General features: G+C 36.3%; 1 protein-coding gene across 7 annotated transcripts in view; it reads right to left on the reverse strand.

The window, feature by feature from the left end:
• Positions 1–13,200, reverse strand: part of SYT14 (synaptotagmin 14) — a 90,056-nt gene that overhangs the window by 24,440 nt on the left and 52,416 nt on the right. For all 7 annotated transcript variants that reach the window (XM_032682286.1, XM_032682285.1, XM_032682284.1 and 4 more), the window contains 2 exons: positions 7,031–7,299; positions 4,569–5,018 (listed from right to left, as the gene is read on the reverse strand). In XM_032682286.1, the coding sequence (XP_032538177.1) occupies positions 4,569–5,018; positions 7,031–7,299 (719 nt within the window). The remainder of the gene's footprint in view (positions 1–4,568; positions 5,019–7,030; positions 7,300–13,200) is intronic.

The raw sequence follows: 13,200 nt of genomic DNA on the forward strand, positions 1-13,200 counted from the left end.
TTAACCACTGTCCTCATAGTGGAGCCAGTGCATGTCTGTGTGCAAGAGTGAGCATCTTTATATGCTGCAAGCATAAATGCCTTCACTCAAAAAACCTGCAATTAAAATAATTATCCAGACGCTCAGGGGTATTTATACTAAAGATATACAAAAATAATCTTTTAAGCACATACGATTGCCAACACCATTCATTCTTTGTTATGGAGATCACACCTGGGAGTTCAATGTTAGAGAATGCTACAGACAGAAAGAAAAATAAACTGAATTCTCCCCAGTAAACACTTTGTAAATTGACGATACATAATGAATAATTACCACATTTGCTTAGCAGGAAGAGGTATGTTTTGGTTGCCCAGATGGTATTTCCCAAATCAATCACAAAATAAAAACCATGATTGATTGCTGTTATTCTACACCAAAAAGCAACCTATGGGACAGATTACGTTTGTTTCTTTGATCTTTTCCAAACAGATTTCACTCAATAAACTGCTTATATGTCTTTATAAGCTCATCATACTGGAGGCTGTTGTTTACTGTCAGGAAAATTTTTGGGGGTGAGAAGAATGAAGAGCAACTAAAAACAGGTCCACAGGGATTTCCTGAAGATAAATAAACAAAATTTCTAAACTCCAAGATGGGTCAACACAAATTTGTCTACCGTTGTACTAAAAGGAAAATTCGTCTGAGAGCATCAACAAAGATCTTCCTACACAAGCTCTACCCTGACAAAACCACAATGTAAATATTAAACTTTTGATGCAATGGACAATTTCTATCAAATCTGAAAGGGACACAGTTTAAGGTAACAGTGACAACTGCACTCTACCTAGCTCATGGTTCCATTGCTTCCTCTTCACTCGAATATATGCTGAACTTGGAAAGAAACATGTGATAAATAAGGGGGCTGAGGAGGAACTCCCTGTTACGTGGGAGAACCGCAGCAACACAGGACTGTTAAATGGCAACAGGACTGGGGATAACAGCTGCTAATGCAAGACATACACAATGTAGGAAGATGATGAACAGGGTGAAAACTTGGGTGAAAAAGATATTTTGTGAATATATTTGTAAATTTGGAGTCATGTGTAGCTTTGAAACCTATTTAAGGAACATAACAGTATCACGTCCCCACCATGACGTACACTGGTTCACATTTTAACTATAACCAGAGACTTGCAGGCCCCAGTCACGTGAGTGTGTCACTATGTCTGAAGGCACTGAACTTGCTATCTACCTTTAACCACATTCCCCGGTGTATAACTTTAAGACATCACTGAAAAAACCCTGAACTTAACAGGATACAAAGTGTTCTTACACAATCAGAAGGCAGATGATTAGCTAATAAAATACATTAATGTAATATCAGGCACAGACAGAAGCAAATAAAATACATTTCTGCAGAAGAGATTAGCGTAGATGTTTCAATGGATTAGGGAGTTTCAGTGACAGAAGGTATATTTAATATATAAAATCCATATAATGAGAAGCAGTGGAAAAAATAGGACAACTGTCATCTGTCCAAGAAGTATCTTCATAAAAAAAGCTGTCAAATATAAACACTTCTCAGCAACAAAACACTCTGCAACTGAACAAGGCACATTTAATTCAGAATGTACAATGTACCTCATCATGGATTTTAAAATTACAAATATCCTTGAGCAACTGGATATATCCAAATTGAAACAACCTTCTCCCATTAAATAACTCCTGCCTGACATTTATGATTAGTTGAACATAAATATTGTTGGTTTATTTTAGCAAAAGGACAGTTAAAAAAGAATACGCTCAATGTGTATAAATACACCCAGAGGCAAACACCTGAGAAGGGTAAGAACTTACACTGGCATAAGACCAAATGGCAATAACTGGAATGAAATAACCTGATGTTTTCAGATGAAAATTCACAATTTTGTGATCAAGATAACCTGTTTGTTTCCAATAACAAAGGCTTGAAGTCAAGTGACTCAAGGATGTTCCTCATATCCAGTCATACATCCTAAGAATACAATGAAATTTAACATTCTTGCAAAACAACTCTGTGTTAAATCCTGTAAATGTGCTCACTGAAAAAATAATATACTGGCTATAAATGATAAGAGAAAAATACCTGTAAAGTCAGATGTGAATGAATTTCGAAAGCTTTAAAAATTATTTACACGGTTCCAAAAAACCATGGATTCTCATTCAAGCTATCAAGACTCTGAAGGATCCTTTCCAGCAAGAGGTGGGGCTGCTTAAACCCTGTTAAAGCAACAAACTCTGGAATATACTTTAACTTCCTACCAATATTCCTTATTCCTGTTCCTTCCCGCAAAAATTGAAGAGAGAAAAATGATGACATGGCATGCTTTACCATCACAGAAAATAAATAACAGCCTTATCATCTTTGATGCCTCCTGGAATTTGTTTTAACACTCCATGTCACAAAAAATCAAGAAAATAATACTGAAGAATAACCAGTGCACGTATGGGATATACTAATCAATCACAGGCCTGGCTCCTTCATTGGCCTCTGTCACTGACTTTGGTAAATTTTATACAAGAACCTATTGAAAACACACACAAACATAGCAAATATATTTAGAATATTTAATGTTTTGTTTCACGGGGTGTTTTTTTCCAAGCTGTGAAACTAGCAAACTTTGCATTAGGAGAGTTTGCACTACGTAGGTGAACCACTTCATAGAATCACAGAATCATAGAATCAGTCAGGTTGGAAAAGACCTTCGAGATCATCAAGTCCAACCCCTGATCCAACTCCGCCGTGGTTACCAGACCATGGCACTAAGTGCCACATTCAATCTCATCTTAAAAACCTCCAGGAACGGTGAATCCACCACTTCCCCGGGCAGCCCATTCCAATGTCTGATTACCCTCTCTGTAAAGAATTTCATCCTAATATCCAACCTAAACCTCCCTGGCACAGCTTAAGATCGTGCCCTCTTGTCCTACTGCTGGCTGCCTGGGAGAAAAGACTGATGCTTACCTGCCTACAGCCTCCTTTCAGGGAGTTGTAGAGAGTGATGAGGTCTCCTCTGAGCCTCCTCTTCTCCAGGCTGAACAGCCCCAGCTCCCTCAGCCTCTCCTCATAGGACTTGTGCTCGAGTCCCTTCACCAGCCTTGTTGCTCTTCTCTGGACCTGCTCCAGCACCTCAATATCCTTCCTGAGCTGAGGGGTCCAGAACTGGACACAGTACTCCAGGTGTGGCCTCACCAGTGCTGAGAACAGGGGAAGAATCACTTCCCTGGACCTGCTGGCCACACTGTTCCTGATACAGGCCAGGATGCCATTGGCCTTCTTGGCTACCTGGGCACACTGCTGGCTCATGTTCAACTTCCTTCATTCCTAGATTAGACTAATTTGTACTTCTAAAGGAACGATAAAAAGTCTGTTCTATTGTCAGTTGATGCTCCATCAGGTCCATGTTTTAGTCTCAGCTTTTACTAATTAATATATTTTTAGTCATTAAATACAACAACCTTTTATTCTGAGTGTCTTTTGCAATACTCACATTCAACAGAAATGCCATTTCAATCGAACCAAAGTTTTTTTCAAAACACAGAAGAAATTAATTGCATTGTTTCACCTGAAAAAAATACTTTCTTTCCCTTCTCCTCCTCCTTTTCTTTTATTGATTTTTTAACACCCCCCTCAAAATACATACAGTGTATCATCGTTTTCCCAAAAAAGCCCATAATTAAGCACATATACAGCTCTTAAGCAATGAGCATTCAAGCACTCCTAGTCTAGGAAGCCCAGACCACAACATGACAAACATTCTCTTTCTGGACAAATGCATACCTAAATATTTACAAAAATTAAAAAGAAGATGCTAATCACTGACAATTTAGTGATCTTCTGTGTTTATTGAAAGTGATACCGAATAGTTATCCTTAATTACTGCTGCTTTGCTTTATTAAAAATATTAAATTATTTAGGGGACAAAAAATTTTGTTCATCAGGTAAGTAGTTGTTTTTTCAGAAAAAAATCCTTTTCATTTTGAGCTACTATTCGCTATTCCACTTCACATTGAACCAGAAATGAATTATTTACAAGATTCTAATCTGAAGTTATTAAAAATGGCTTTATACTCTCAAAATTCCTCTTTCCTATCTTTCTTTCTTGAAACGAAATAACCTATTGCAACCAAGACTTAATTGCAAAAGATGGAGGGTACTTGCTAGTATAGCTTCTTTTTTTTTTCTTTTTAAATTCAAGTGCTGAGGGTAGTAAGGAACATATATACATATATATATTATACACACATATATACATATATGTGTATATCTATATATTTGCATTTATACATGTATTCACCACTGTACCCCTATTTGTAGACTGGAAATTTCTAAGTAATTAAAAGGAAAAATATGGGCAGCTTTTGTAGGTGGAGAGCGAATGTACTTATAGAAGCTCTAAGGAAATAATCGTTGTGCTAATACAGTGCTATGGCTGTTCAAAAAAAAACAAGTGGATGTGATGACTCTATAAATATACACACTATTCTTACAGAATTCAGGACACTGTATATCACCGCATTCTTATTCTGCCTCATTTAATACTCACAGACAGACTGTAAGAAGGTTCCAGTATCACTGGCACTGACATCTTCCCTTGAAGATTCAATTTTGTTAAGTAAAAAATCTTTTCTCCCACAATCCTCTCTTTTTTCATGCGACGTACGCTGTACAGTCTAAAGCGAACTGCATAATTCCCAATCATCTCAGACTCAACGTGATTAAATTTGAATGTCTCTGTGAAGACAGGGCATGGTCCCCGCTGGATGCTGGTTTTTGCTCTCTGCTTCTTTATAGGGAGAAGAACTAGGTGTACTTGCCACGAGCTTCCACCTGTCCTGCTGTATGTGGGAATGTCTGTGACAGCTGTCACTGTCACCAAAAGCTTCTGTTCCTGTGAGTCATAGTCAAAAGTCACATCCAGTGTGCCATATTTAGCTACTGGCTCAGGATCAAAAGGTTTAGGAAGCTGTGAAGATGATCCTCGAGCTGACAGATCCTGAAGAAGAAGAAGAAAAAAAGTCATTTATTTATTTATTTATTGTATTCTATTATTAAATCTAGTGTGGAAATACATAGCTTTCTTGAGACAATATGAAGGCACTATGATCCTTTTGTTCATTTCATAAACAAGGTTACCAAACACCAAAAGCCCAAGGAGAGGGCTGACTAGCAGACAAGAAGAAATCAAAAGACTTCACCTGGCCAATACTACCAAAAGCCAGGAGCCAATCAGACAGAGCTCAGACTGAATTAGGCTGTATTGATGATCTCTTCTTCTGTGCCCACATGTTGAAATGTATATACATATGTTAAAAGACAGAACTACCTTATTTCAGTGTGAGTATACACACATTTTTAAGGTAATATATTACAATGTTTGAAGAGCTGGCTAATGACTGAGAGCAGTGTGAGATACCAGCAAAGAATATAGGAATTACAAACCTACTTGCATGTGCAGCTCCTGCTGCAGTCCACAAGAGTTGTATGAATATGCAAAAAATTATCAGAGAATCACAGAATGCCTTGGGTTGGAAGGGACCTTAAAGATCATCTAGTTCCAACCCCCCTGCCATGGGCAGGGATGTCACTATCATGGCTTTATTCATGTAATTTTACTGGAACTGTGCAAGATGCATCTGTTTTGAACACACCTTCTGAACTTTCTGTAAACTGCATCAGTCCTAAAACTGTAGTTTAAACTTAAAATTCAGGTTGTTTATTGTCACTTCAAATTTTGAACAAAATATTGATCTCCTATATTTTTACAACAGTTAGTTTGACAGTGATACTGAAACACAAAATATTTATAAGTGCAGAGCAACCTACTGCTCATGCAATAAGTTATCCCAAGTATGTAAAACAAATATGTTTCAAGTGTATCTTCATATTATCAAAGATACACTTGTTCACATGAATGAAAAGATGCCACAACAAAGCCTTTTGGATTAAAAAATATTCTTGTTTTAACCTGGTTGCTACATAGCTGTGGGAATTCATTCCTCTAAAAGCTTCACTCAAGTTTTGAGTGGCTATAAAAAAAGTTGGCAGCATTCTCAGTTTTTATTGAGTATGCTTACACTAACAACTGGAGTGACACACTGGGAAGAACTAGGATTAGATTTCTTCCAATATATCCAGGTTCAAGGACTATATGTACACACCATGTCTTCACAAGCAATAAAGTTAATACAGATCACAGTTGATCATCAGATACATAAAGACAGCTCACCACTGGAGGACCTTGCAGCTGGGCCTTCCAGATATAGTACCAACACCCCAGGTATCCAACATCAACTAACCAAAAGGTCTACTAAGGCAGAAACAGCTAAGCTCTACTAAGGCACATCAGGATTGAGCTCTAATATGTACTTCAATATTTCAGGTAGCAACAAAAGACAAATTTGTATGAAAAGGAGCCTCTTCTGCACATGACATCACTAATCAGACTTACCCATGAATGTCAGTGCAGTAACTGGTTGTTAAAGACATTTCAAGGAAATATGTGTCAGAAAAGATGATTTCTTCACAGAAAAAATACACAGATATCATCACAGTTATAGCAGAAAACAGGAAAATGAAGTGGACCAACCACTATATCACATCAACAATTAAAAGAAAAATCTTCATAGTTTGTTTTTTTTTTTTTTCATAAAACTTGTTTTACATTATAGGGTGTTTGGTTTGAAAAGCATTTACAAAACTTTTATTTACGTTGTTTGAAAAACTCTGTGGAAGAATTTTGACTACAGTCCTCATAGTGTGAAGAAGTTTTCTGACTGGTTTAAAAAATAATTCACACTTACTGGGAGCTTGTTTCAAAGTTAAGGTGCCATAAAGATAACTACAGTAATCTGAACAATCTGAAATCCTATTGTAACAAAATATTTCTTTTTAAATTAGTGAGATGCAATATCAGTGTCCATACAACGCTGCACAGATCTTCAGATTAAAAAGCCCTAAAAAGTCGCACTGAATGGCACTTCAGAACACTTAACTGCTTTCATTTACCTCTGGACTAAGAACCGCCGTGCTATCACTTGGCACATCCTCTTCGTATCCCTTGTTATGAAAGCTTTCTATTTCGTGTCCCGTGCTTCCCTCACTTGGGCACTTATATGAACATCTTGGACTGTTGCTACACTGGGAATATTCACATTTACTGTCTCCGACTTCAGAAGGCGTACAGGAAAGATGAGGAGAACCGCTGTCATCCTGGTATGGAGGCGGCTGCAGTTCATCTAGCGGAGGTGTTCTTCTCATCCTCTGTATGCAGTTTGCTGAGAATAAGTGAAAATTCTTTACTTACTTTCTGATTACTTACTGTTGAAACAGTTCTGCGGAAAAATGTAAGTCTAAATGTCAGGAAAGAGTTTTTAAAAATCTATGTATGTCTTTTTTTTTACTTTACATTTCAAATCAGATGACAAACAGTACAGAAAAAAAAATTGTTAAAAATGGAAATGAATTATCTCAGATGAAAGAAATTTAGATAAAAGCAAAGTTTTAAGTGTATAGTCAGAATGGATTGTGTAAACCATATAGAAATAAATATAGCACAAATATGACATGACAAAAATTCTAGGCTTGGACTTCAGTGATGCTTACCTTGCAAAAACCTTTGGATATCTTAAGTCAGATTCTGTGCAGGTGGAATGTAGACCAATTACAGAAACAAAATGCACTCCCTAAAGCCACGATATCAAACTGATCACCTCCCATGCAGTTGCCCACTAGGGAGATATCAAATTGAACTCTGAAGGCAAATAAGGTACTAATAAAGGCAGCCTTTCACACAAGTAAACTCTGCTCACTGGTGAATTAAAAAAGTTAAGCAGTGTCTCAGATCCTTTATTACTTGATAAGGACAGCTAAAGGGTCTGGAAATTAGACACTAGATCGAGTGGCTAAAGACAGTGGAAAAAGGATCATGAGCAATCTTGTGGTTGGGATGAATACTTGAGGCTGACATCTTTGCTTCTCACACTAGACAGGTAGATAGAAATGTGGTTATACATCTCCTCAGAAAATAAACCTGATGCACAGCTACAGATATAGAAAGCTAATTCAAAATAATTACATTTCAAGTTTTCATCTCATATTTTACTATGCAGCATTACACAGTCGAACAGAATTGGGAAAAGATAGCAAGGTGTGCAGTAGCCAAAATAAAAGGAACATCAAGGATAGGTGATGACCTGTGTCACATTTTGTTTACATCTTCTGTAGAGGTTTTAATGAAGATTTCAATGCCCCTCACACATAGAATTACCTTTTCCATAAAAATTTCAAAGCAAAAATGTTTTCTGGTATCAGAAATTCTACTTTCACTCACAGAAAAACCTACCACACAAGGAAGTTAACAAAAGTATTAACATTAGAATAACGTAAGCTTTGATTTCAGATTCATCTGAGAAAGAAACTGATCTTTCCCACATAACAAAGGTGGTACGTTTTAGTTTCATCATCAAATTTTTGTATCCAGGATTGCCCTGACTGTGTCCTAAATTCTCCAACCTTTTAACTCCTTCAGAGGTGATCACCAGTTGTTCAACATATCATATAAACAGACTGAGTATGCTTAAGAGTTGCCTTTATGGAAAAGGCCGAGAACAGAGTCACACGGCTCTCCTAGGAAACAAACAGTCTTAAGGAAAAGGCTCTCTTTAGCTCTCCTTTCCTTTGGAAGGCTGGGCTCTATGTGACTGTGGCATGCTGGAACACTTCACAGCATCTAAGACTTGATGTAAAGCCCAAACCACCATGTTTTGGGTGCACACCGCCCATGGGAAGCACTCCCAGACATACCGGCTACAGGGGAGACAATGTGCACTGCTGGGAAAGGACAGGACAGCTCATTATGGAGCATATCTACTGCACATACAAATACAGGCCTCAGAGATAATGGGGGATGCAGGGCTCTTCTCTATTTCAGTGGCTCTTAACAGAACACCTCTTAGCTTTAGCTAAGGCAAATGAGTAATTAAAACACTCCAATGAGATGAAACCACTGTCAGGAACCCCCTCTTCTCTGATAAACCCATCAGAGTCAGCCTGCCATTCAGAGTGATTCCAAATTGCTGTTACAGCGCTCCTGCTCTTAGTTAGACCAGTGTCACTAACTCTTGAAACTCCAGTCCCATGGGGCTGGAAAGCAAAACAGCCAGCAGGGAATCCTATTCTCAAATTGCAGTCATGTGTCTAGCAGATAAACATAAAATCTTACCTAGAATGTCAGATAACTTTTGCCCATGAAACTAGGTAGACATAATATTAGAATCTAAACTGGTATTTTAATAATAATAAAATAATAATACCTATCCATATCATGAAAATGGGGCTTCCTTCTCATAATTTATATAATTAAATATTCTAGCAAAATCAGAGTAACATTTCTGCTCATTGTTGCTAAAAGGCAATAAACAGCATTATATGAAACAGTAATCACCATGCAGCCCTGAATTTGATATCTTTCTTTTCACTTGAAGTCAATTCTGCAAAGACTTTTTACCTCCTAGCTTTTGCACAGTCTAACAATATGAAAGTGTGTCCAGGTAACTATCAACACCATTATTGTCTTACATGAGTAAATAAATGACTGTGTGACTCACTTTTTTCACTTTGATGAACTCCATTATATATCCCTATGGGAAAACTCTACAGGCTGTGTGACAGAAAGAGGTGCTTTTAATGTAGGCAGGAAAGAAGTGAAGAAAAGAAAACTCTTATTAACTAGATGTGATTCAAAAATCTCAGAAAAAGCTAAAGCCCTGGGGCAGGTTTTAACTAATACATTTTTGAAAGTTTAGTCTACCAAACTGAAATAGCACATACATTCTTAAAACAAGGATCTGGGATTAAAAAATCTAAGGACACCTCTGTCTAAACAGGCACAAACTGGTTTTGAACAAAAGCTTTATCTGCATAAAAAGATATCAAAGTTTACAAATTAATTTTTAAAATGAAAATGTCTCATTTTAAATTATTTCCCCCCTTCCCATAGTAAATGATGCAATAAAATGAATTTTTTGTTACAGTTCTCTGTATATATTATATATATAATAAATATAAATAAAAATACTGAAGATTTTAATTACATGAAGATATTCTAATGACTGATGATATCAAAGACAAATGATACCAGTGAATACAGCAACACGAAATATCTGATACTGGGTATTTTCCTTAAAAATTACACAGAAGGAGCAACTATTTCAACAATCAATCTGTCAACATAATTTTGCATATGCATCAAAGTTTAACACAAAAAATCACTGCTAGTGCCTGCTGGCCTATCACTGATTGTCTGGAGGAAAACATCTGGAGCTGAAAGAAAAGCATGATCTGAAGTGTTTGCATATTTACCTGTCAAACCCCTGTCTAAAACATACCTTGTACCTTTCATTTAAGGCATAAACTTAAGACACAGGTACACTTGTGCATACTTTTGTACTGTGACAAAGCCAAAGAACACCTTCCAAAGACCACTGAGCGTGCCTAATAGCATCTGCTAACGAGTTACTCTTAACAAGTGAATGGTTACACTGAAAATCTAAAATTAATGGTTGAATTGTTTCTTTGTACGTTTCCAAAAACACTATCCACTCTCAGATCAGATAGAAAATAATTTTTGCCAATTCCCCCAATGAAATAAATAATATTAAATTACCCTAGTAGTTTGGACTAGACAGGATGAAAAACAAGCCACCATACATCCCAAAAGTGGAAGAAAGATACAACCACAAAGAAACCAAACTGGGTTTTGAGGTTCCTACCAGAAAATGCCAGAACAGAGAAAAGACAAATAGAAAGAAAGATCTCATATCCAGCTTTCCAGCCAAAGTATGTCAAATGACTTTGCATTCTCATAATACGAGTGAAACTAAATTTGTTTAGTAACAAAGATTTGGTAAATTCTACCTTGAGAATTCAGCATATTGCTGCCAATAGGCAGATTTGAATAATCAATTTTTAAAGGGTTAGTTGCTTTAATAAAAATTTTCTTCCTTCCTTAGTGGGCTGGAAAAACACTCATATAGTGGTAATGGCAAAGGCCTTGCTTAATAGCTAAACAAATCTGAACTGTAAGTGAAACACCTGAGAAACACAAGCAGATTAGCATTTTGCTGGTACACTCAGAAATTGCAGCATGGAAACTGTCATTAGCACATTTAAGTCAAAAGTAAATAAACATCTTCTTTTTAGTACTGTTTGTTAAACAATGCAGGGTAATCTCTTTTCTTAAGTCCCTGTAGGACACACTGCAAGCCATCATACCTAATACATACCTTGCCATCAATCTCAAGAGACTGTCAGTAAAATCTGACACAGCAACAACCTAGGCCAAACTGAGTATTCCAGGAATAGCTATGAGCTATCAGTCAATAGCTATGAGAAAATACACAAACTTTTTTGCTGTGTGGAATCAAAGTTTAGAGATGCAAAAGTTTACCAGAAGAAATGCTTTCAGTTTACAGCTACTATCTGAACTTGCTAATCCCAAAGCTCCTCACTTCTCGTCTCTATGCTGGTCTCTTGTGGACCATGCTAGGCTGCACAACATTTTGGCACGCAGCTGGTCATGTTCTTTCTTTTCCATGTTTCTAGTGTTTAGTCTTTGCTATCTTAATAGTTTTCCCAAAGGTTCTCAGCAGCAGCACAAACCTAGCCCTCCTTAGCCCATATTTCCTGAGTAATTCCAAGAACACCTATCTCTTAACATATGGGAAAAGAAACCATCCTTGTGCCTTTAATTCCCTTGTTTAATAAGCAGTCATTAACTACATTTTTGCAAGTTCGATTTTCTCATATATATTACTTCTTTAAAAATTCCCACTAATGTGGGAGGCAACATTACCCCAACAGTTCTTTTGGAATCTGTTTTCCAGTTTCTTTAAAACAAATAAGCACTATATAAATTAGTAATTTTGGCAAGTCAGATTTTGTAATTTTTAGAATATCTTCATATTCCAACAGTACCTTTTCTTTCTCTAATATATCTCCGCATACACTATGCTACATAATTATTTATTTTTTTAATCGAACGTAAATTTCAAGTTTTCAAGCCTTCAAGGGGTTCTATGTAAATGTTAAGACAATTTAAATAAAACATAAAATGAAATACATGTTTAAAAATTAAAGAAACCTTTCTTATTCTGAATGATTAAATACCCTTAGAGATTTCTGATAAGCAGCACAGACAGTCCAAATGGAATTTTCATGTTTGAACTTTTCTACCATCCAAAAATATTATGTTGACTGAATTACCCCATATTACGAGGAGTATAAAATATAAACATTAAATATTGAATAAAACCTCAAGCCTCTCCTTCCTTTAAAATCAAAAGCTTACATGCATCTTTGTGACGACAAACCCCTTATTATTTCACAATATAACAAATTATCTTGGCATTATTCTATTTCTCTTCCAAAAGAGTTATGGCATAAGGCTTGCTTAGCGAAAAAAAGGGGAATATAAGAGTGGTATGGGGTCATCATAGACAACAGAAAAAAATTCTTTATGAGATTTCTTTTTGCATTTGCCACATTTTAGACTTTTATTCACAGTTGAACTATCTTCTACATTAGGCAGATGTTATCACCAGATAACAAAAAAAATAATCATATCTCTGGTTGGTTTTTTTTAAAAGATAATTCTGTTTCCTAGTATTTAGAAAATTCCAGACACTATGAGCTTAATTGCTGACCTGTGGAAATCAAACAACATTGCTGCCATTTACATCTGATGTCATGTGAAGTTCTTAGCACTGCATTTTCCTCACCCTCTAAGGCTAATGCTACTGATGTAAGAAAAATGTTCCCTTTTGCTTTTTAAATAAAAGTAATCCAAAAATATAGACTTATCTTTGTGTCCAGTCATTAAAGCTTCAATTTTCTTCCACAGGAAAGGTTTAAGAATGACTGAAATTACTGAAACATGCATAGTTTTTGGTTTGGTTTTTTTTTAAATGTGTCTGTTTACATCTTTAGCCTGCGGAACTGGCTGGTGTTGTTTCCAGACAAAAGAAATTTGCTCTTTTCTGCACTTACTAGAGCACTGCTTATTGGTAAGAATTTATAGTCTGTTTTATAGAGCAATATTGAAAAGCCCTGCACTGGTGAAAAATTCTTTCTCTTTCCCGAATTAGCCCAATTTATAACATTTTAATTATAAATATATT

The sequence above is a fragment of the Chiroxiphia lanceolata genome, chromosome 3 (assembly GCF_009829145.1).
Source record: "Chiroxiphia lanceolata isolate bChiLan1 chromosome 3, bChiLan1.pri, whole genome shotgun sequence".
Lineage (NCBI taxonomy): Eukaryota > Metazoa > Chordata > Aves > Passeriformes > Pipridae > Chiroxiphia > Chiroxiphia lanceolata.